Source organism: Aulonocara stuartgranti (assembly GCF_965226115.1).
Source record: "Aulonocara stuartgranti genome assembly, chromosome: 3".
In the NCBI taxonomy this organism is placed as follows: domain Eukaryota; kingdom Metazoa; phylum Chordata; class Actinopteri; order Cichliformes; family Cichlidae; genus Aulonocara; species Aulonocara stuartgranti.
Window position 1 is genome coordinate 71,586,643 of NC_138941.1, and position 25,226 is coordinate 71,611,868.

At 40.9% G+C, this 25,226-nt stretch overlaps 2 protein-coding genes and 3 long non-coding RNA genes across 5 annotated transcripts in view; 2 read left to right on the forward strand and 3 right to left on the reverse strand.

Annotated features, from left to right (window-relative positions):
* Positions 1 to 10,022, forward strand: part of LOC309703676 (uncharacterized protein) — a 61,890-nt gene extending 51,868 nt beyond the window's left edge. Inside the window, exon 3 of the mRNA XM_082528626.1 lies at positions 8,929 to 10,022. Within this exon, the coding sequence (XP_082384752.1) occupies positions 8,929 to 9,053 (125 nt within the window). The 3' untranslated portion in view covers positions 9,054 to 10,022. The remainder of the gene's footprint in view (positions 1 to 8,928) is intronic.
* On the reverse strand, positions 6,426 to 6,775 carry LOC309703723. The gene is made up of 2 exons (XR_014275987.1): positions 6,692 to 6,775; positions 6,426 to 6,612 (listed from the first exon to the last, which is right to left on the reverse strand). It is a non-coding gene; the product is annotated as an uncharacterized lncRNA (long non-coding RNA).
* Positions 10,023 to 11,968: 1,946 nt separating the features above from the next.
* On the forward strand, positions 11,969 to 13,517 carry LOC309703714. Its single transcript, XR_014275977.1, has 3 exons — positions 11,969 to 12,004; positions 12,687 to 12,775; positions 12,975 to 13,517. It is a non-coding gene; the product is annotated as an uncharacterized lncRNA (long non-coding RNA).
* A 521-nt stretch (positions 13,518 to 14,038) lies between these two features.
* On the reverse strand, positions 14,039 to 19,215 carry LOC309703735. Its single transcript, XR_014276000.1, has 3 exons — positions 18,991 to 19,215; positions 14,317 to 14,411; positions 14,039 to 14,177 (listed from the first exon to the last, which is right to left on the reverse strand). It is a non-coding gene; the product is annotated as an uncharacterized lncRNA (long non-coding RNA).
* Positions 19,216 to 19,743: 528 nt separating this feature from the next.
* LOC309703778 (C-type lectin domain family 10 member A-like) lies at positions 19,744 to 25,089 on the reverse strand. Its single transcript, XM_082528669.1, has 8 exons — positions 24,972 to 25,089; positions 24,777 to 24,884; positions 23,324 to 23,413; positions 23,173 to 23,238; positions 22,989 to 23,081; positions 22,150 to 22,304; positions 21,827 to 21,936; positions 19,744 to 20,072 (listed from the first exon to the last, which is right to left on the reverse strand). The coding sequence occupies exons 1-8, from the start codon at positions 25,027 to 25,029 to the stop codon at positions 19,916 to 19,918; spliced, it is 837 nt and encodes a 278-aa protein (XP_082384795.1). The 5' UTR covers positions 25,030 to 25,089; the 3' UTR covers positions 19,744 to 19,915.
* Positions 25,090 to 25,226: the final 137 nt, after the last annotated feature.

Here is a 25,226-nt window from a genome sequence, read left to right on the forward strand (position 1 = left end):
TAGTCTGCTCCAAGCATTCCCACAAAGGTCAGAGTTTTGTAGTAGTTAATGTGTCATTTTTCTTAACATAATTGGTGATATAGTGGCGCTGTCACTTGGTGTTCGCTCACTCTGCTCAAACACAGTGGTGTTTCTGAGTAGCTTATTTGCTTAGCAATTTAATTAACAACTTTTAAATACATTCTTCTTTCATAGTATAATCTTCACGTGCTTCATCCGAAGCACACTTTCTGTGTACTCACTACCTAATTTATAGCCAAAGTATTCACTCACTGTCTCTGTACTGTCTCGCTAGCGTAGCTTAGCTCGTAGCCGACTCATTAGCACCATGGCTACTTCACCTGTTCCTCCTGCACTTTCTTGCTCATTGTGTCAGATGTTTAGTTACTCCTCTGCCTCCTTTAGCAGTAATGATATCTGTAACAAATGTAGCATATTTGCAGCGCTGGAGGCCAGGATTACTGAATTGGAGACTCGGCTTCGCACCCTTCATTCACCCATAGCTAGCCAGGCCCCTGTAGCTGGTGCAGCCGAAGATAGCGTAGGCCCCGCTAGCTGTTCCCCGGCAGATCCCAAGCAGCTGGGACAAGAGGGCGGCTGGGTCACGGTGAGGAGGAAGCATAGTCCTAAACAGAAGCCCTAGGTACACCACCAACCCGTTCATGTGTCTAACCGTTTTTCCCCACTTGGCGACACACCCGCCGGGGATCAAACTCTGGTAATTGGCGATTCTGTTCTCAGACATGTGAAGCTAGAGACACCGGCAACCACAGTCAATTGTCTTCCAGGGGCCAGAGCAGGCGACATTGAAGGAAATTTAAAACTGCTGGCTAAGGGTAAATGTAAATTCAGTAAAATCATAATTCACGTCGGCAGTAATGACACCCGGTTACGCCAATCGGAGGTCACTAAAATCAATATTGAATCGGTGTGTAACTTTGCTAAAACAATGTCGGACTCTGTAGTTTTCTCTGGTCCCCTCCCCAATCAGACCAGGAGTGACATGTTTAGCCGCATGTTCTCCTTAAATTTCTGGCTGTCTGAGTGGTGTCCCAGAAACGATGTGGGCTTCATAGATAATTGACAAACCTTCTGGAGGAAACCTGGTCTTGTTAGGAGAGACGGCATCCATCCCACTTTGGATGGAGCAGCTCTCATTTCTAGAAATATGGACAAATTTATTAAACCCCCCAAAATATGACTATCCAGAGTTGGGACCAGGAAGCAGAGTTGCAGTCTTACACGCCTATCTGCAGCTTCTCTCCTCCTGCTACCTCCCCAAAAACCCATCTCCATAGAGACTGTGTCAGCTTCCAAAAAGACAAAAAACAAACTAAAAACCAGCAACAAACAACTTAAACATAAACAATCACAAAGAAAGAACAATACAGTATCCACATCTGAACCAAAGAGTAAAACAGTGAAATGTGGATTATTAAATATTAGGTCTCTCTCCTCCAAGTCTCTGTTAGTACATGACTTAATAATTGATCAACAAATCAATTTACTCTGCCTTACAGAAACCTGGTTGCAGCAGGATGATTATGTTAGTTTAAATGAATCAACACCCCCGAGTCATTCTAACTACCAGAAATCTCGAAGCACAGGCCGAGGGGTCGGTGTGGCAGCAATTTTTCACAGCAGCCTATTAATTAATGAAAGACCAGGACAGACTTTTAATTCATTTGAAAGCCTGATGCTTAACATTGTCCACCCCAGCTGTAAAACTCAGAAACCAGTCTTACTTGTTATCATCTATCGTCCACCTGGGCCTTACACAGAGTTTCTGTCTGATTTCTCAGACTTTATATCTAATTTAATTCTGAGCTCAGATAAAATAATTATTGTGGGTGATTTTAACATCCATGTAGATGCTAAAAATGACAGCCTCAACATGGCATTTAATCTGTTATTAGACTCAATTGGTTTCTCTCAAAATGTAAAAGAACCCACCCACCACTTTAATCACACTCTAGATCTTGTTTTAACATATGGCATAGAAACTGAACATTTAACAGTGTTTCCTGAAAACCCTCTCCTGTCTGATCATTTCCTGATAACATTTACATTTACAATAATTGATTACACAGCGGTGAAGAGTAGACTTTATCAAAGTAGATGTCTTTCTGAAAGTGCTGTAACTAAGTTTAAGAATATAATCCACCCACTGTTATCATCTCCAATGCCCTGTGCCAACACAGAGCAGAGCAGCTATCTGAACGCTACCCCAACAGAGGTCGATTATCTTGTTAATAATTTCACCTCCTCACTACGTACGACTCTGGATACTGTAGCTCCCGTGAAAACTAAGGCCTCAAATCAGAAGTACCTGACTCCGTGGTATAATTCTGAAACACGTACCCTAAAGCAGATGACTCGTAATCTGGAGAGGAAATGGCGTGTCACAAATCTAGAGGATCATCATTTAGCCTGGAGAAATAGTTTGCTGCTTTATAAGAAAGCCCTCCGCAAAGCCAGAACATCTTACTATTCATCACTGATTGAAGAAAATAAGAACAACCCCAGGTTTCTCTTCAGCACTGTAGCCAGGCTGACAAAAAGTCAGAGCTCTTTTGAGCCAACCATCCCTTTAACGTTAACTAGTAATGACTTCATGAACTTCTTCACAAATAAAATTTTTATCATTAGAGAAAAAATTACCAATAATCATCCCACAGATGTAATATTATCTACAGCTACTCTTAGTACCATTGATGTTAAGTTAGACTCTTTTTCTCCAATTGATCTTTCTGAGTTAACTTCAATAATTACTTCCTCCAAACCATCAACGTGTCTTTTAGACCCCATTCCTACAAAACTGCTCAAAGAAGTCCTGCCATTAATTAATTCTTCGATCTTAAATATGACCAACCTATCTCTAATAATCGGCTATGTACCACAGGCCTTCAAGCTGGCTGTAGTTAAACCTTTACTCAAAAAGCATCTCTAGACCCAGCAGTCTTAGCTAATTATAGGCCAATCTCCAACCTTCCTTTCATATCAAAAATCCTTGAAAGAGTAGTTGTCAAACAGCTAACAGATCATCTGGAGAGGAATGGTTTATTTGAAGAGTTTCAGTCAGGTTTCAGAGCTCATCACAGCACAGAAACAGCTTTAGTGAAGGTTACAAATGATCTTCTTATGGCCTCTGACAGTGGACTCATCTCTGTGCTTGTCCTGCTAGACCTTAGCGCAGCATTCGATACTGTTGACCATAATATCCTATTAGAGCGATTAGAACATGCTGTAGGTATTACAGGTACTGCGCTGCAGTGGTTTGTATCATATCTATCTAATAGACTCCAATTTGTGCATGTAAATGGAGAGTCCTCTTCACACACTGAGGTTAATTATGGAGTTCCACAGGGTTCAGTGCTAGGACCAATTCTGTTTACATTATACATGCTTCCCTTAGGCAGTATCATTAGAAGACATAGCATACATTTTCACTGCTATGCTGATGACACCCAGCTCTATCTGTCCATAAAGCCAGATAACACACACCAATTAGTTAAACTGCAGGAATGTCTTAAAGACATAAAGACCTGGATGGCCGCTAACTTTCTGCTTCTTAATTCAGATGAAACTGAGGTTATTGTACTCGGCCCTGAAAATCTTAGAAATATGGTATCTAACCAGATTCTTATTCTGGATGGCATTACCTTGGCCTCCAGTAACGCTGTGAGGAACCTTGGAGTCATTTTTGACCGGGACATGTCCTTCAACGCTCATATTAAACAAATATGTAAGACTGCTTTCTTCCATTTGCGCAACATCTCTAAAATTAGAAATATCCTGTCTCAGAGTGATGCTGAAAAACTAGTTCATGCATTTATTACTTCCAGGCTGGACTACTGTAATTCATTATTATCAGGATGTCCAAAAAACTCGCTGAAAAGCCTTCAGCTAATCCAAAATGCTCCAGCAAGAATCCTGAGAGGGACGAGAAAGAGAGAGCATATTTCTCCTGTTTTGGCTTCCCTTCATTGGCTTCCTGTTAAATCCAGAATTGAATTCAAAATCCTGCTCCTCACATACAAGGTCTTAAATAATCAGGCCCCATCTTATCTTAATGACCTTGTAGTACCATATCACCCTATTAGAGCACTTCGCTCTCGCTCTGCAGGCTTACTTGTTGTTCCTAGAGTATTTAAAAGTAGAATGGGAGGCAGAGCCTTCAGTTTTCAGGCCCCTCTTCTGTGGAACCAGCTTCCAGTTTGGATTCGGGAGACAGACACTATCTCTACTTTTAAGATTAGGCTTAAAACTTTCCTTTTTGCTAAAGCATATAGTTAGGGCTGGACCAGGTGACCCTGAATCCTCCCTTAGTTATGCTGCAATAGATGTAGGCTGCCGGGGGATTCCCATGATGCATTGAGTTTTTCCTTTCCAGTCACCTTTCTCACTCACTATGTATTAATAGACCTCTCTGCATTGAATCATATCTGTTATTAACCTCTGTCTCTCTTCCACAGCATGTCTTTATCCTGTCTTCCTTCTCTCACCCCAACCGGTCGCAGCAGATGGCCGCCCCTCCCTGAGCCTGGTTCTGCCGGAGGTTTCTTCCTGTTAAAAGGGAGTTTTTCCTTCCCACTGTCGCCAAAGTGCTTGCTCATAGGGGGTCATATGATTGTTGGGTTTTTCTCTGTAACTATGAAGCACCTTGAGGCGACTTTTGTTGTGATTTGGCACTATATAAATAAAATTGAATTGAATTGAATTGAATTGACATGTTGTCATGCACTTCACAAAAGAAGTTTGTTCTGACGTATTCAGAGTTGTGTATCTAGGTACAGGATTCACTCGCACATCAAAACAGGAAACTCAGTGTTTTAGAGTCTCCACTCAACACACAACAAACTCCAACACACCTCATTCACTCGTGCTAGAATTCAATCACCTTTCATTAATCTAAGAACGATCAATAATTTGTATATCAGTTATTAACCCACTAAGATGACAGGACAACAGAAATGCATGTTCAAAATGTTATCACAAAAATAGAATTTCCCTCATACAGTAAATTACTTGTGCTGCATCAATCAAGCAGCAAGCATCTCCCAATTTACTATATCAACAACTAAATTTATTGTCTGATCACTGGTTGGTCAAACCAGAATCTTTTTTCCCACAAAAGTTAAACTGTTGTCCTGCAACCTAGAGAGTCACTTTTTTGAATTGGATAAATTCAGTATTTGATAACAAGTGTCTGCTAAATTGACACTATTTTATCACTGATGAGAGATAACAAGCTAATTTTCATTGCATATGTGTTTGTGTTATTAGGCAGGTTTAATGCATGTCTGTGGAGCTGCATCTCCAGCAGGGTATGTTCTTAAAGCTGCCTTTCCTACACACTTCTCTGCTATTATTTGATCATTTTGTAACTGATGTGCTATGAGTCCACTGGTCTTTGCATCACACTAAATGATTTGGACAAGATGATAAACAGACTCACATGCTTAAGATGTTGTCTAATCTTCATGAGCTCTCTTGTGTTTGTGTTAGTAGGGTTAATGCATGTTCTGCTTGTGTGTGTGATTTTGTATGTTTCTTTTTGCAGTGTTTCAGACTCCTTCTCAATTTTCCAACTTAAGCAGTCAGTTTTGTTTTTCCCAGGTTTGCTAACCCAATTTTTGATTTCTCAGATTAAATAACAGCATTCCTCTGTGTTTTCACTTACTCTCACTCTGTTGTCCTCTCCCACTTCAACAGTCCAACAGCCGGCAGTTCTCCTTCAGCTTCGTCCTGTGTTCCACTGTCTCTTCTTGCCATTTTCTCCAGAGATGGCAAACGTCAAACTCCAACAGTCTCCTCAGTTCTCCTCAAAAGTTTTCTTCACATGTACAGTGAAGTTGCAGCTTGTTGGAAACACAGTGCCATTCATCCAATCAGGCAGGATGATGGGTTTGCTCTTCTTCTCTGATGCTGTTTGTCCACACTGCTGCTGCTTGCTGGGACTCTTTGCTCAGGACTTTGCTGCTGTCTCTTTATCTGCCATGTTATTGTTCTTTGGAGCTGCATTCCTTGTCTTCAGGGAGGAGTGAGAGCTCGCTTGTGAGGTTGAGAGACACATGGTGCTATAAATAAGTCAGCCAGAAACTTGGCCTGCATGTTTCCAATGATGTTAAACTATAACTTTCTTCCGATCGCTGCATGTGGAAAATTGATTCAGGTCTGCTTTGCACCTGAAAGTGACAAACTAAGACATTTTCATTATTATCATCACTGCTTAATCAACACACATCTCTCTCTGTTTTTTGAATTCTCCTTTCTTAAAAGCAGAAAATGAAATTGTAGTTGTTCTTGGCTGATCAACACAAAACCTTTTTCCTATGATTATTTTTCATCTACAATGTGTCACGGCTCAACGGCACGAGGGAACAGGGATGGACACAGGCGCAGAAACCAACCCGGAAGCGAGGTGACAGAAAACAAATGATTTATTTCCGCCCACAGGTAAACAAAGGTGAAACACAAAGCGACGCCACCACACTAGTGGCGCGTAGGATTCGTCGGTGATAATGAGGGCGACCTAGACACCTCTAGGAGACGGCTGAACAGTGGGGACAGCGGGGAGGTAGAAACAGGACTAGGTAGGGGCCGGGGGCACTGGAACAAGAGGAGATCACGATCAGAGGGATCCAGCAGACAACCAATAATCCTCCGCAGTTGAATTGAATTGCCTTACTTGGTTTCAGATGGAGGGGACAGGTGGAGCGGAAAACCCGGAAGCGGTCGAGGCGTGGGGAGGCAGGCAGGTGAGCGGTGGGCCGGCAGGCCACGTTGTGTAAGCAGCTGGCGGCCCAGGTCCAGGAGGACGGGAGCGAGGGGAACAAGATCTCCACTCCGGGTGCTATCGCTGAGGACAAGAAAAGACAGGTCAGTCATCACACGGCGTTAAGACAAGGTTTAGGATGCTCCACTGAACTAACATGGGAATAGCAGATACTCAGGCGATGAGTGGTTGAGAGCGCAGGTCTGATATACCGCTGGCACGATTGCTCACAGGTGGTCAGCCAGGGAGGGGCAACCGGACTCCGCCTAAAGGAGGAGGAGCCGCTGTCTGAGACCTGCAGGTGCCCAACCAGACCATGACACAATGTAAATTTTGTCTCCTTTTCACTCTTTTTTTTTTTTTTTTAAATAGCTGGTGACCTGCAGAATCACCGCTCTCACAATCAGATGCAATTACTTTTACACAGCGCACAAAAACACTGTGACGTCAGACACATTCACACTCACTTTTTCATCTGCATAAATAAATCAAATTCAAATTCAAAATTCAAATTTTATTTGTCATGTACACAGTCATACACAGTACGATATGTAGTGAAATGCTTGGACAACTGCTCGTGACCTAAAGAAAACAAAAAAGGAAAAGGCTATGAATAAGATAGGAAATAAATATGAAAAATTAAAAAGGGTAAATTTAACTAGGAAGGAATAAAATATAAATTAAGGTTAAAAATGAAATAACTGTACAACACAAATTAGAATGAAGGGTAAATTTAACTGGGAGAATAAGATAAAATATATAAATCAAAGTAGCATATACACAATAACAGCAGCGTGATTTAAGTGATGAAGTGAAAACAATGTCCAGAATGTCCAGTGTGTGTAAGAACTGTATGTGTGGGTCAGTACTGTGTGGTGGTGTGATTGAGAGACCGTATCGCCTGCGGGAAGAAGCTCCTCCTCAGTCTCTCTGTGTTGGTCTTCAGGGAGCGGAATCGCTTTCCTGACCTCAACAGAGAGAACAGTCTGTTGTTGGGATGGCTGAGGTCCTTCACGATCTTCCTGGCCTTGGTCCAGCACCGCCTGCTGTAGATTGAGTGCAGGTCAGGGAGCTCGGAGCGGATGGTGCGCTCAGCTGACCGCACAACCCTCTGTAGAGCTCGTCTGTCCTGCATGGTGCTGTTCCCGAACCAGGTTAAGATGTTTCCCGTCAGGATGCTCTCTATGGTGCACGAGTAAAAGTTCCTGAGCACCTTGGAGGGCAGTTGGAAGTCTCTCAAGCGTCTGAGGTGGTAGAGATGCTGACGGGCCTTTTTCACCACGGTGTTGATGTGACAGGACCATGACAGGTCCTGCGTGATGTGAACTCTGAGGTATTTGAAGCTGTCCACTCTCTCCACTGGGCACTCGTTGATGACAGGGGTATGGTAGTTCCTCTCCTGCTTAGTGCTGAAGTCCACTATGAGCTCCTTTGTCTTACTGACGTTTAGAAGGAGGTTGTTCCTCTGGCACCAGTTTTCCAGATTCCTAATCTCCTTCAGGTAGGCCGTCTCGTTGTTATCAGAGATCAGGCCCACCACAACGGTGTCGTCAGCAAACTTGATGATGGTGGTGGAGCTGGTAGTGGCCACACAGTCATATGTGTACAAAGAGTACAGCAGGGGGCTCAGAACACACCCCTGGGGGGCTCCAGTGCTGAGAGTGGCGGAGGCTGAGACATGTCCGCCCATCCTTACTGCCTGTGGTCTGCCAGTTAGGAAGTTGGAGATCCACTGACACATAGATGAGCTGAGTCCCAGATGCTCCAGCTTGGTGGTGAGTGTGGAGGGAATTATGGTGTTAAATGCAGAGCTGTAGTCTATGAAGAGCATTTTAACATAATTCCCCCTTCTAGTGTCCAAGTGAGTGAGTGATGTGTGGAGTGGGTGATGTGTGGAGTGATGTCCTCTTAAAGCAGAAAGCTTCCTGCAGAACAGAAATGTCCTTCTATTGCAGACTTGTCCCCAAAATGCAGGAACATCCTAATAAGCAGAAATGTCCTTGTAATGCATAGATGTCCCCACAAAGCAGAAATATCCTCTTAATTCAGAAATGTCCTCACAAACTAGATACGTTCCCACGGAGCATATCTGGTCACACCTTCCCACACACAAAGATGTGATAGTAAAGGGTCTTCTCTTTGCCTCTCAGGTGACCTTATCGCTATGGCGTCCCAGCTGACCAATCAGAGGCTGGTGTGCATTGTAGAGGCGTGTCATCTGGGTGGAGCTACAACTGAACTCGTCCTAAGCAGAGCCTTTCAGCTGACCAACTGATGCCTGATGGGAGCTGTAGTATATGCACTTAAAAATTCTAGTATTTGTAAATATTGAGAGTTGTAGTTTTTTACACTAATTTTAACTATATTGTAACATCTTCAGTGACAAATTTGTACACTTTATTGCTGTTCTCTTTTTTTCATTGTTCTTATTTACAAAATGCTGATGGGACGCTGGGAGTTGTAGTACCACTTCATCAAAGTACTCAAAAAGTGCAGTAATATATCGAGGTATTCATAAAATGTGTATAGCAGGGTTCATAAGCTAAATAGAAGAAGGTAAGTAGTTAAAAGTGTTGTTGTTTAGGGTAAAATTAGGCTTAAAAGTCCCTTTTTAAGCCTAATTTTGCTTTTGTTTTGAATAATACACTAAGATTGTGTTGTTTCATGTTTGTACGGTTCGGTTTGGACCATTTAGTATTTACAGTGTAAAATTATTTCTCACTTCCCTTAAAATTCAGATTTATGACCTTATTTTATCCCCCATTTTCCTCTTGTGGACTGTGACATAATATTTAACATTTTTTAAACTTTAGAAATTAACTTATGTAAGTATAAGGAGAGAAGAGCTGATGTGGCGATTAATGCAATGTGGTTACTTTCTTTGCTTCTCACTGCTGCTGCTGTTTCATTGTTTGTGGTATTTTCTGCCTTTTTACTGTGAAATTTCTGTAAAGTATTCACTGTTACATTCAGTGTGTTTTCTGTGAAGGAGGCTTTGAAATAGAATTAACATTTGTGCTACAGTGTCAGGTCCACAGTGTTTCTGAAATCCTGTCTTTGTTTACCTGTTTTCTGTTCTTGCCACCAAAAAGCATTTAATAACTTTAAATTATATTTTATATTTTATTATATGCCAAACCGCTTTGTTAACATTGATAAACTTTTGTTTTCCTGGATTCACAGCTTGGTACATTGTATCTGTAGTATGAAAACATTGTTCTTCACTGAATGTTCTTTGGATTTCTACACATGTTAAGTTTTTATACTTCAACCAAATATATTTCATTTAACATCCCAATAAAATGTCTCCCATGTGAATGTTTCAGTGGCCGTATTGTCCGACTGATGTTTCTAACTCCCTAAAATGCTGTTTTCTCTCACTGACAGCAGTAATTTATCTCCCAGTGCTTTTTGTGTTTCTTCCACTACCAGTTTCTTGGCTCTTCAAACCCATCATGGATCATCTGAATATCTACTACTTTAAATCATCTCACAGATGTGTAGTTTTATTTTATGGTTATTTTATTTATCTTTTTTTGAGGATTGGGAGGTCTGCATCACTTTGAGTTCATAAAGTGCAGTTTCTATTCTGGTATTCCTCAACATGGCCTTGACCAACACCTTCTGTAAAATAATAATAATGAGATTAATAATTTAACAAAAACCATTAACACTAATAGTGACACAAATAAAAAACTCGTCTGGAAACAGAAATTAAACTGATTGGAAAAGACAAAACGACAATGACTGGTGACTTAAAGAGTTAGTTCAGTTGTGGCTGGTGCTGATGGAGGAGAGCTTGAACCTTGTTCAGAAGAAGAAATATAAGAAAAAGGAGGTAAAAAAGTTTTACCTTCATAAAGTTGTCAGTGTTTCGAAATACTTCAGCAGTATGTACCAACATGTAGTACACGCTTTAAGGAGCCTGATTACTTTCCTAAATAGCTTTGGCATTTGTAGGAACTCATCTTTGTTTAACAAATTCCTGGGCTTTTTTAAGGAACTCTCCAATTTTCCCTATAAGAACTTAGACTTATTTAATTAACTGTTGAACTTTTTAAGGACTTTGAGAACTTTTTAAACCACTAGAGAATTTCTGTAAGAACCTTTTGAATTTTTCTCAGTAACTTAATCTTGAAAACCTAAATTAACTCTGATTAACTTGAGAACTTCTTTAAATGTTGTCACATGTTCACCCCTGGATGTCAGTAGATTGCAGACAGCTGAGTTCCCAATTCAAGTTCATAATCCTAGCTATGATGATGGCTGTAGAACCAACATGTTTTAAGTCAGCCAAGACAGATCTAAGCCATTTAGACTGTAGCCCATAACCCCATACAGTGTACAAAAATGTGAACACTTAGCAAAAAATTAGGAAATGAAAAATAAACAAATTCTAATTTTATGCTTCCTTTCTTCCAATGTTTTTATCTCTTTTGATGATTTTAAATGCAAAGCACTTTGGTCAGCAGTTGTTGTTTTAAATACGCTATAATGAGGACAGTTTTAAAAAATGGACACAATCCATGTTCAAATAAATATTTTACAGTATTTTACATTTTGAGTCATCTTAAAAACTGTTATTCCCTATAATGTTAACTGTGTACCTCAGCTGTCAATGCCTACTTTAGACTAAAGTTTTATGGCCTTCTTTGGACTTTGCTACATGTTTATGTTTTCATATGTTACAGCCCTGACTTCATGTCTGGAGAGAAGTCTTGAAGTGAGGATGGCATTTTTTGTTTTATTTCTTTAGTGTAGGAGACTCCTCCAACATTAAAACATAGGTATGGTAAATGGCCTGCATTTGTATAGCGCTTTACTCAGTCCCTAAGGACCCCAAAGCACTTTACACTACATTCAGTCATTCACACACTGTCAAGCTACATTGTAGCCACAGCCACCCTGGGGCGCACTGACAGAGGCGAGGCTGCCAGACACTGGCGCCACCGGGCCCTCTGACCACCACCAGTAGGCAAACAAGGTTAGTATCTTGCCCATGGATATTTGGCATGCAGCTAGGAGGCAGCCTGGGATTGAACCACCGACCTTCTGATTAGTGGCTGACCTGCTCTGCCACCTGAGCTACAGCCACTCGGGAATGGCAGATGCCGAGAGGTCCAGCGTTTACATTACCGACTATTTCGGTAAGTGACAGCCTGAGGTGTTCTTCAGTAAATTGGACTACCAGACAGGAGGACCTGAGGCCCCACCGCATTATTTTTGGTAAGTTAAATGTGTTTGTAAACTAATCCGTAATTTAGGTCCTTAGCTAGCTACCTAAGGACCTAGCTAGCTAAAATGAGCACTCGGCTGTCGGGGAAACTTGTTTTTTTAAAGTTCGTTTAGCTAACCCGTGCAGGTGAATGAATTTACCCTGACTAAAGAAATCAAGAGAAACGCACCGGGCTGCTCAGTGACTAACCACGGTTACTGTACTTTTATTATGAGTATTATACTGTAAGAGCAACAGGCTGGACTCTGCTTCTGCTTCTGCGCAGAGCTGATTATTAAATATGTGCAAACAGCAGCATGTTTTCTGTCGCTTTCCACATGTGGAAGGACATAAACGCCAACTTTTAAATTCCCCTCATTAATCAATAGCTACGGATTAAATAGCAAAGCCCGATACTTATGTACTGAAACCAACTACTCCCGCTTGTCAGCTTAAGTTAAAATGTTACATTTTTCCTCTGATTATTTTTTTAGCTTTTTTTTTTTTTTTTTTACTGAGTTTGTTACAAATATTCAGGTTAAAAAACTGTCCAAATTATTTTTAATGAATTATGTTCACAAAGTCACATGTGCAGTATTCTGTACAGCTTGCATCCTTTAGGACAAATAATTTGAAACATTAATATTTCTTGTTCAATACTGAGCTGATAACACCTCTGTATGTTGTGACCAGGATGCAGCAGCAGACTGAACCTCGACTGAAACCTGCTCCATCATCTCATCTTTGCAGATGTCCATTTATAAAGCATCAACAACTCAAAGGTAAACATGATATTACAAAATGTGTTAGTAAGGCCTTTAAAACAAATAAAAAAAATAAAAAGCTGTTGGCAGAACTGTAGGACTGAACAACTTCAGATCCCGAGTGTGTGAGGACGGAGAAGGATCAGCTCTATTTCAGATTTGAGAGATAAACTTTATATTTCAGTTTGTGATGATTCTGTTCTGTTTGTGATTACAGGAGCCGTCCTCAGATTCAGACCTCAGCACCACCCAGTGACAGCAGACAGATCATCCTATATCTTCAATCTTTGTAGTAACTCCAAAATTAACTGAAGAAAACAGTACAAAGGTTAAAGTACCACATGTGCTGTCAGTGAAAGCTGCAGCTGTTTTATTGATAAATTTAAAGACAAAAAGTCAAAAGGATTAATCACCCCTGTAACTGTGTCACTATACATCAGCATTAACAGGACCTCAGTTTGGTGTTTCAGAAAACTGCTGATCTCAGACCTGCACAACTTCTGTTTTAAACACTGAATGTACTCAGCTACATGAAGAGCACATGATGTTTTCTCTGACACAATTAAATAAAACCTGATTAAAGTCAAAGGTTGTTACTTGTATTTGAACTAAAAACTTGTGATCTGGAATTCTTTCACTGTTTTTTGACAATAGTGTGTTATTTAACATAAAGTAATTCAGAGTCATTCATACCAGAGTAACCAGTGAGCACAACATATATTTAACTTTCTACAGGACTTAAAGCTATTACTATAGCTTATAGCTACAGCTATTACTTACCTGCACTACTGTATAGTTCTGTGTAAATAATCATTCTGTACATATGATAATTTTTAATCCTACAACTGTTTATAACTTGCATAGTTCACATTTCTGTATAACTGTATATCTCAGATTTCTGTATAGTTTTTCATATTTATATCCTGTTCATAGCCTGTACATAGTTTGTACTCACTACAGCCTGTACATACTTATAGTTATAGAATATTCTTAACATACTTCATACCATGTACATTGTAACATACCATAATAGACCCATTTCTGTAATATACTTAGATATCTATATTATTGCTAATATATATTGTAATATACCTATATCACTAAAGCACTTCTGGATGGATGCAAACTGCATTTCATTGCCCTGTACCTGTGCATGTGCAATGACAACAAAGTTGAATTCTATTCTATTATATTATGTAAAAGTCCAGACCCTCTGAGGATTATCTGAGTACTTCTAACATTACACAAAGCAAAGGTCTCCATCAGTGTTCATGAAAATGCTGGGTTTATCCTTCTTGTGAGGGAGCTGCTGGTGAAGATCACGAGCCCTGCTTGATCCTGGCGACGAGTTTCAGTCTTCCTGGTGTTTCTGAAATGATGCCTCTCACTGTGGGTCAACAGAACTTCTGGCACAGGACAGCTGTAATGAAAGAAATTGAAGAAGTTTTGAAAAAAAAAAAATCTTGGAAATGCCCTAAATGTGAGAAGCAGATTTTGTATTTACTTTTCTTTTGCCAATCAAGATAACAAAGTATAATTTTCACCATACAATTACTAACCTTGTCATCTCCTGCACTGTCTGTTTTGGGCTCTGGGCTCGTCCTTTCCAGCGCTCATGAGACTGCTTTGATGCACTGTGGTATGAGGTGCTAACCTGTTGACAGTGTTGGGAAGGTTAATTTTAAAATGTATTCCACCAAAGATTATAGAAGTAATGTATTCTGAATACTTTACAACTACATGAATGCACTATTGCTGTGTGATTTATTACTATTACTGAAGGCTACTCGCCATACCAATACCAACTAGATGTTAAAATCTTAATATAAATGAGTAACAGTAGGTGGACATTAGGTAAGGCTGCACTTTTTGCAGCGATCTCGTGTAGAAAACTATTCAGCGCGTATATAAAACAGGTCAGCGGCTCCGAACCGTAGTAAAGGGACCTCTGGCTGATACGTCCGGTTCGTGTTGGGCTCGTAGCTGAAAACTAGCTTTACTTTGTTGTCTGGGTCAAGTTTGCTAGCGAGAGACAGAGAGAGCCGTTGAAAGGCTGCTTATTGTTTCGGAGGAAAACACGAACACGGTGTACAGTCGAGTCTTAACAGCTTACTTACAGCTGGGCTCGTCAGGCACTCTTTTTGGCTTTAGTGGTTATTATTATATTTACATGCTTCCAGCTCCCGTTTCTGCTCCGTGACAGCTCGTACTTTTCCTTTTTCTCCCTCCCTCGCTCACAGACACATAACGGGTATGGCAGTCCATTCTCCCTGCAGCACGTACTACACTGCCCATGAGGCTACATTGTTTAGGGCGATGCCTGTAACACTCTGCTATTGCCTTCATATTAAATAATTTTTGTATAATAATTTTTAGAGGCTCTTATTGCGTGTTTTGTTTGGGTTTCCACCGGCGTGGAATTACCAAAAATAGAGAGACCATAGCCTAACATACAGTGGGGCAAAAAAGTATTTAGTCAGCCACCGATTGTGCAAGTTCCCCCACTTAAAATGATGACAGAGTTCAGTAATTTGCACCAGAGGTACACTTCAACTGTGAGAGACAGAATGTGAAAAAAAAATCCATGAATTCACATGGTAGGATTTGTAAAGAATTTATTCGTAAATCAGGGTGGAAAATAAGTATTTGGTCACCTCAAACATGGAAAATCTCTGGCTCTCACAGACCTGTAACGTCTTCTGTAAGACGCTTTTCTCTCCCCCACTCGTTACCTGTATGAATGGCACCTGTTTGAACTCATCATCTGTATAAAAGACACCTGTCCACAGCCTCAAACAGTCAGACTCCAAACTCCGCCATGGCCAAGACCAAAGAGCTTTCGAAGGACACCAGGAAAAGTATTGTAGACCTGCACCAGACTGGGAAGAGTGAATCTACAATAGGCAAGCAGCTTGGTGTGAAAAAATCAACTGTGGGAGCAATCATCAGAAAATGGAAGACATACAAGACCACTGATAATCTCCCACGATCTGGGGTTCCACGCAAGATCTCATCCCGTGGGGTCAAAATGATCATGAGAACGGTGAGCAAAGATCCCAGAACCACACGGGGGGACCTGGTGAATGACCTGCAGAGAGCTGGGACCAAAGTAACAAAGGTCACCATCAGTAACACACTACAACGGCAGGGAATCAAATCCCGCAGTGCCAGACGTGTTCCGCTGCTGAAGCCAGTGCATGTCCAGGCCCATCTGAAGTTTGCCATGTCATGTGGTCAGATGAAACCAAAGTAGAACTTTTTGGTATAAACTCAACTCGTCGTGTTTGGAGGACGAAGAATACTGAGTTGCATCCCAAGAACACCATACCTACTGTGAAGCATGGGGGTGGAAACATCATGCTATGGGGCTGTTTTTCTGCCAAGAGGACAGGACGACTGATCCGTGTTAAGGACAGAATGAATGGGGCCATGTATCGTGAGATTTTGAGCCAAAACCTCCTTCCATCAGTGAGAACTTTGAAGATGAAACGCGGCTGGGTCTTCCAACATGACAATGATCCAAAACACACCGCCCGGGCAACAAAGGAGTGGCTCTGTAAGAAGCATTTGAAAGTCCTGGAGTGGCCTAGCCAGTCTCCAGACCTCAACCCCATAGAAAATCTGTGGCGGGAGTTGAAAGTCCGTGTTGCTTGGCACAGCCCCAAAACATCACTGCTCTCGAGAAGATCTGCATGGAGGAATGGGCCAAAATACCAGCTACTGTGTGTGCAAACCTGGTAAAGACCTATAGTAAACGTTTGACCTCTGTTATTGCCAACAAAGGTTATGTTACAAAGTATTGAGTTGTATTTTTGTTATTGACCAAATACTTATTTTCCACCCTGATTTACGAATAAATTCTTTACAAATCCTACCATGTGAATTCATGGATTTTTTTTTCACATTCTGTCTCTCACAGTTGAAGTGTACCTCTGGTGCAAATTACTGACCTCTGTCATCATTTTAGGTGGGGGAACTTGCACAATCGGTGGCTGACTAAATACTTTTTTGCCCCACTGTATGAAACAGGAAAACACCGCCATGTAATCCATTTATTTCAACAAACTAACTGTATTCTCAATATCACCTATTGAACAGTAACTCTAACGGATACATTTACTCATATTTTGTATTTTAAATACGTAACGCCGGTGCATGTATTATGTTACTGCCAGTGTTGGGACTAACGCGTTATTAAGTAACGCGTTACAGTAACTACGTTATTATTGTGGTAACGAGCACGGTAACTAGTTATTATGCCAAAATCAGGAACGCGTTAGTCGTTACTGGGATTTAGATAGGGTCGTTACTCGTTACTTCGTGTGGTGGCTGTCGCGGAGCTTCCACAGATTCAATAACATTAGCAAGTGGTGGAAGCCAGCAGGTGGATGAAGGAAAAGGGAGGCAAGAGGAAAGGAGACCCGAGGCGGCCGCCGGTCCAAGTGTGAACTGAACTTCAGGTAAGAAGTTATAACCTGCAGTCTCTCTGGGTCAGATATGAACCAAGTTTAGTTGGAGTTTATTTTCGTTATGCTGACTTTTTCGTACTGCGTGCTAGCTAGCATGACGGAGTTTCTATACAGCTGGGTGGTGCTATGTTACTGATGTTGAACTTTATTTTGTTCATAAGTTATTAGAGTTGTCAACCGTCCCGTCTGGTATTCAGAGAAAATATTACGCGTTTCTTATTGAGGTGAAAAGGAACAGTTTGTCCCGTAATTCAGCTACAATGAAAAAGACACAAAGCTGGAGTTATTCTGTGTCTTTACGCTGCACAGCTGTCTCTTCTTCTTTCATTCTCCCCCCTCCCTCTCCTGTTTCTACTTCAATCATGAAAACTGATCAGTGATCAGCTGATCGGCTTTTCTCTCTTGTTTGTTTATCGCCCACTTTGCGCCAGAAAGAGGAAACCAGCGGATGTCGCGCTAAACAACAGCAGCACGTTTAAGCTTGATCACCTATTGTTAGAATTTATTTAATATTAATTTCTAGTATCAGCTGATGTTTGCTGGAGCCACAGCTGTAAACCTGCTGGTCATGATATGGTTTGGTTATGTGATGAGAGGGAAACATGAAGATGAAACCAGGAGATGTCCTTACTGAATCATCAGAGCTGAACAGGTGATGGAGAAACAGGTTTACCCTTTAGGTGACATGAATGAGTTGAAGGGAAGTTATGAACTGTTTCTGAGAGACAAATAACACCAGGATCCTTTTCTAAGTAGCTGACAGCTGGTAACTGTGCAGGGGCGGGTCTAGCAAAGTTTTGCCAGGGGGCCAGGTAGGGCATTAACAGGGAAAGGGGGGCACAAGGAAATACTTTTCTTTCTTATTCTCATTTAAAATGTCTAGCTTGTAAAAAATAATTATCTGAATCTTACAACAAACGATTGATAGATTGATGCACATATACCATCAGAACAGTGTACATCACTGTCACAACAGCGTTTATTTTCATTCAAAGGATTTATGATTTTTCCTATAATGGTGGGCCGGTCTCTAGTCAAAATGCCCGGGCCAATTTTCTGTCCCAGTCCAGCCATGTATGCAGCTCGTCTGCAGTCTGGTGTTGCCTACATCTTCCTATTCAGAAGGCAGAATTTCCGAGTTCTGAGTACAATCGTAAGCACCACGACTGCAGTTTTTGTGTTGGATGTAAAAGGCGCACATGACACTGTGACGTAGGCTAGAATCATGGCAGCAGTCAACGACGGTCCAGGCGTGGGATTTCTCTTGTGGAAATATGCACATTATCTTTTCCTTTCTATTGGCAGGTGGCACAGTGCACTTGTGGCAAGTAAGCAAGCTAGAAGACTGGCAAAGTTATGGAAGCAACACATTAACAAGAGAATTCTGAGTAAAACCAAAGTTACTTTCCCTAGTAACTAGTTACTTTGAAAGTAACGAGTAACTTGAAGTAACTGAGTTACTTTTGAGAGAAGTAACTAGTAATGTAACTAAGTTACTATTTTAAAGTAACTTACCCAACACTGGTTACTGCCCAACACTGCCTGTTGAGATCCTGAGATCCGCTCCTAGAACACCGGCCTCCAACTCCTGAAGAGACACGGGTGTCCCTAAATTTAGCAAATATTAGCTTCAGGCTAGCTTGCTACGACGAATAGGCTAATGCTAGCATTTTACCACAACTTCACCAGATGTAGCTAAAAAAACTAAACTAATGTCCAGTCCAGTGGGACAGCAAGGAAAGATGACAAAAAATGATTACTTACGTGCGGTTTGGAGGTTCAAGCTGAAATTGAAGCAGCCATTGAAAGACGGGAAGAGAGAAAGATGGCAGCTTGGTCAGCACTAGTGGCCTCTATAATGTATGCAAATACATGCGGGCCGGAAACCCCGCCCCCCCCCAGCGCGCCCCCGGACGCCAAAACAGTGCCAGCAGATTGAAACTGAAAAATGGTTTGAAACCGAAAAATGGATTGAAACCGAAAAATGGTTTGAAACCGAAAAAATGGTTTGAAACCGAAAAAAATTGATTGAAACTGAAAAATGGATTGAAACCGAAAAATGGTTTGAAAGCGAAAAAAAATGGATTGAAACCGAAAAAAAAGAAAGAATTGTAAGCGAAAACAAAAAAATTACAGTTTTAATTTTTTTTTTTCACTATCAATTTTTTTTTCGGTTTCAATACAAGATTTTTCAGTACATTTATTTCAGTTACAATATTTTTTTCGGTTTCAATATTTTTTTCGGTTTCGTTTCAAGGTGGCATCGTTCTGATTCCATAGAATCCTGGGAGCTTTTTTAATGCACTTCAAGTTCAAAACTTTTTTAAGGAACCTGATCATTTAATTAAGGAATTCTCAAAAGTGACTTGGCTTAAGCAACACTTGATCTGGATCATGGAGAGTTTTCCTTTGGGCTACTCTTTCAGGAATTCAAAGAACTATTTAAAGAACTTTTAATCTCTTGGTTTGTTCGGGATAATGAAGGAAGGTTTCAGAGAAATTGATGATGTGTTTTATTAGATTTTTGGACACCAGTGGAGTTCTGGAAAATTAGATACATCAAGATTTTGATACAACATACAAACTGCAAAGCACTAATGACCTTTCCCTCAGCACAGCAGAAAGAGATCATTCTGGTAGCTTGTAATCACACTATTCAATGGTGTCAGCTCACAGCTCACATCTGAGTTTAGTTCTTCATGGTGTGCCTCTGACAGATGAAGCGCATTTTGCTGGAGCAGTGCAGATCGTTAAGACGTCCATCAGAATGAAGATGAGCGCAGTCTTCATCCCCGGGACCAAGACCATGATGGGTCCAGGCGTCAGGCTGCCCAGGTTTCCACCTCCTACAAAAGAATGATACAAAGTGAGTCTTAAGGTGAGCTGCAACCACCATGACAGACAAGAGAAGCCAGCGTCAAAGCACGTGAAGTTGCAGTTCCTCTAATGTCCAATTGAGGCTCGTTCCAGCAGTCACTCAGTTCCCACAAATTTTCAAGGTAAAAAGTCCAACTTCACAGCCGCTATAAACATTTTTGCAGCTCATACAATGAACTATATGGGAAAATGCGCACAGAATTTCTCAAACAAAAACGCAATAATGCCAAATAACTATTTATAGTTATGTCTTGATGCATGCTCAATCATCCAGGTAAGGAAATCTCCAAAACTTGATTCTGTTCAACGTTTCTCCCACTGAAAACGCTACGTCCAGATGAACAGAATCAAGTTTTGGATATTTGTAGTTACAGTTATCCCCAAACACACATAAGCACGACCAGTATGATATAAATATAATAGTGGTGTACCCCTGAGATTATAATAATGTAGATGTGACATGAAGTGCTTGAGGACTGAGACTTCAGTTCAGCAACAAAATGAAGAGGCTGTTTTTTCCTGCCTGGAGGTCTGGACTATGAAGGTCCTGCAAAAAGACTTTCAGATGTCAGCAGCGAGTACAGCTGAGGAGGAAGTGGTAGTCCCGAAGATGCCGCTTAACGTTGATGTCTGATGATTTTCCATGATTATGGCTCTCTGGACACTTTTCCTTTTGTCCTTTGCGTACTATGTGTGACATACTCTTTGTACGTTTCTTTAATTAAAAAGAACATGTGAGGTCATGTGAACTCCTCATAAACATAAAGCAGGACACCCTCGCCACTTCATAACTTTTGATATTGGAAAAAAGGATGTCTTTGTTTTTCCTGAAGCTCATAATGATAGTGATGATGGGACTGAGTATAACGTCTATTAAATCTATTCATTCTACAATTAGTATTCTTTAAAAATCATTGTCCCACAATGACTCTGGGTTAACTGTAAATAGAAAATGTTGCAGATGGTTTCCTGATAATATTGACTCATGATATTTTACTCATGATTAATTACCTAATAGTGTTTAAAAATGAACAAGAATAAAGATTAGAAATATGCCCAATTAGAAAAAAAAACAAAAGAAACATCTTTTTTAACAAAAGGTTCATCATACTTGGACTGTGGTGCCTTTAGCAAAAAAAAAAAAAACCCCAAACAAATGTAACAGTGTTTATGTGGTATTATTCCACTTGCCACAAATGTCAGTGTAATGGGGAAACAGCGCCCCCCCTCTCGGCGTGGCTGGCTGCAGTAATCGCTGCCAGTCTGCCGTAGCCATACGAGAGGTGAGTTGTATTGTTCCGCACACGATATAGCTAAGTAGTACAGGCACATAAAACATGTTTGATTAGCTGATGGGCACCGAGTGTAATAAGTGCTTGGTGGACACATGTCTAACATCAGTTTTATGTACTCTTCATTTGTTTATTATTGTGTAAAACTGTATGCTAAAGCGGAATGCTAATGGGATGTTCTGCCGTAGTGTGCTGTGCGGAGTGGTGTGTGGCGAGCCTTTGCACTGATACAACACCGTTGTTTCCATTCAGGAAGTAAAGTGGCAACGATCGATCAGAGACTCCACCTGATTGGTAGTCTAAGAGACCGGCATGAGTAATGGGCAGAACAATTACATTCTCTTCCTAATTAGCACTACAAAAAACACAACCCCTCATTTTCTTGCATGTATACCATCAGTTGTTTTTTTTTTTTAAGTGTAACAGCTTACCTCCGGTTCATGATGTAGGGTGTCTGGTTGACCCACTCCCACTGCCCAGTCCTCTCATCAGTCAGACCCACCCAGTGGAAGGAGCCCACGCTACGCTGGGTCACAAAATCCTGGTAAAGGCAGACGGAGAGAAAACTCAAATTTTCAGTTTCAATCAAGGATCAATACAGGCTCCTCCCCTTTTCAGTCACATACATGAGTTATAGTTCGGCTTTTATTGATTAGCTCATCACAAAAGAGCTCCTGTTGAGGTGACAGTGTGTTTAAGATGCATCACAAAGTTGAGCGTCAGTGCAAACAGATGAGAGGGCCAGCCAACTCACCCACTCCTCGTCAGTGAGAAGAATGACCAAGTGAGATTCGTGTCCATTACACCAGTCTCTGGCATCGTGCCACGATAATGGCGTGGTACTGAATAAGTAGCAGTTGGTGCCGAAAGAATCCCAATTCAGAGGACAACAGCCGTGTGCTGTCGTGCCTGACAGACGGACAGACAGAGAGTGTCTGGTTTCCATGTTTTATAAGAGTCATTTCAAAAATACACTTTTAGATATTGGAGACCTTCTTTAACAGGGGACAGTCCTAGGAGATGTTAGACAGTCGCTGTGAGAACTAGTTTTAGAAAAACATATTTTTGGTGAAGAAATATGATGAGATTAACATCATCCTTTTCAAAAAAGATCAGTGGATGAAAGCACACAATCACATGGTTAAGAAAATTCTAAAATAAAAAACGGCCAAACAAATAATAACAAATAAATATAATAAACAAATGGAACAATTGGAGAGCTTAATACAAATCTTAAATTAGGAAATAACACGATTTAGTTAGTAATTTCCTCATAAGACCTCGCTCCCCCCAGAGAGACAAAACCTTTCTGCCTTAGCTTGTTACAGTTTATACAAAGAAACATGAATTTTGGTTTTTAGCTTCAAGAACCTGTTTAAACCTTCCAGTAATGCCTGCAGGTGTCTGAAGTTAGTCTGAGCTCATCAGATGCCTCAGACTCAGAGATAAATGACTTGGGGGCCAATGAACCAAGGCACATTTATACACAGGCTTCTTCTTTAGTAACGGTAAAGCTGTTCTATAAGCTTAAAACTGTGAGGGCATCTTTAGTAAATGAAGTAGAGGGAACAGGATTAGACAGGAGCTGTGTACCGTTGTTGACCAAGCGTTCTAAAGAACATTTGAGTTCGGCGACCGTCCTGCGGAGAGCGTCCAGGACTGAGAGCTGCCTCAGTGCCTCTGATACTGAGGAATTGCACACACAAAGCACAGGCATGTTAATAAAACTACTTGCTAGTGTCAATGTGGATAAAGTGTTGCTCTGCAGAGTTTCCACCTGATGCCAGCTGGTCCTTGTTGTTCTCCACTGCAAACTTCATTGACAAAACTTCTTTTGCTGTATCTGTGGTAGAAGGACGGGAAACTAAAGTGTGAAAAAGACGAAAAAGCCAGCAGTTGGTATCACAGTATGAGTACATCTGAGCTACCTTTGGTGAGCTGCTGTGTGTCCCTCAGTGATTCAGTCAGATTAGAAACACTTTTCTCCGAGGACCACAACCGGTTCCATGTCGACGTGTCTGCAAACACACAGACATAAAAAAAAAATGATAAAATAATTATTATTTTCTTCAAATCATTACCGAAAAGAAATACTTAATCATTTTTTCATAGGATCTTTGTCTATATTCTCACCATTACATAAAAGTACTTACTGTTGTTGTTCACCTTATTTTGTGATCTCATTATTTACATCTGCTTAACTGTTTATGGCGCAGCACACATTATGCACCATTGCTTTCTTTATCTTTTGCCTCCACGGAGCCAGCCTTTTTGTAATCTTTTAAAAAGCTTGAACTATTGTTCTCCAGGCTTTCTGAAGTTTTTTTTAAAGGTCATTGTTTTGTTGATATGGCACGGTAACTGTATCTTCAATAACAAATGTTTTGTGGTCTTCTACACATCATACGGGTCAGCTGTTCCACACAGATTTCATGTTTATATAATGCAGTAGTTTATAATTACACAGCTGGATCTCTATTCTGACCTCAATGGGCTGACTGTAACCCAGTTTGGGAGCTCTCTCAGCAAAAGGCCCAGTAACTTAGCTGAGACCTTGGGATAACCAGCAGTGCTCCATTCACTGTTCTAAGTAAACACACAGGCACATGCATTAATATGAGTCTCCCTTGAGCAAGGTCATTGAATGCTTTAAAATCAGTTAGCAATATTTCAACTTCAGAATTTGGCAGTACGAGAAAAATGTTTTTATATTTGTTGGTGCCAGTTAAAATCTGTGCAGTGGTGTTCTGATCAACTGGACCTCCAGCTGAGTCATAAAGCACTTTACAATCAAGATGAACAACTGAAGTATGCATGACCTTATATAAATCATTATCAATAAAGAATAAATCAAGGAAATGTGAGTGAAACATTAGATTGCTATCTGTCTTCTGGATTAGCATAGCATCTTAGCCTAACAGACTCCTAATTTTGTATGGATTTAAACAGCAGAGGCGACAACAGTCAGAAGGAAACGGTCAAGTATCTGAGAACAAAGTTCCTGAGAGAAAGTTTCCGGTCATTAGGATGGAAAATGACGACTGTGTAGATAAAAACACACCTCTTTTGGTTGATAGAGGAAGACAGTAGACAGAAAAGAGTTTCAAGAAAGAAACAAGAACATGCTGGGTCAGTCACTGCCCACAAACTAATGTATGTTTTACACCTTCAGAGCAACAACCTGAGCATCATTTCACTATATTGTGGCTGAAGTGAAGCCAGACACCTCTAAAGTCAATATCTCCTAAAGTGGGCAGCTCACACTTGGAAAAATCCAAAATGATAAACAGCACTGCAGGCCAGACAGGAAAATCTACACACTTGTGTTTTAGGTGTCTATTTTAATGAATAGTGACCCTATTGTGTCCTGAGTGTACTCACTGCTGGCTCCCAGAGCTATGATCAGAATGACGAGGAGAGTAGCCGTCAGAGCAGGAAAGAGCCATCGTCTGTACCTGGAGAACCTGGAGAAATCGACAGTACGAGGCTCTGCGGACACACAAATAGGACATGAGTTTTTCATTTTATAGACGCACAGACAAGTGGACACACAGACAGGTGGACACAGACAGGCACCTTTGTTCCAGAAATTGCTCATTTCTTCGTCCACATTGTCATGGTATTCAGTCGTCATGGCGATTCTGGTCTCTGGGTCTGTCTCTGTGTGAAATGGCGTGCGTCTGACTTCGTCTTCATCCAGTCCCCAATGAACAAACAGGCGAACTGTCCAAACACAGAGCCTCAGGTCATTGGCCACGAGCTGCACTTTGCACTGGAAAACACCACCTGTGTGTGTGTGTGTGTGTGTGTGTGTGTGTGTGTGTGTGTTAG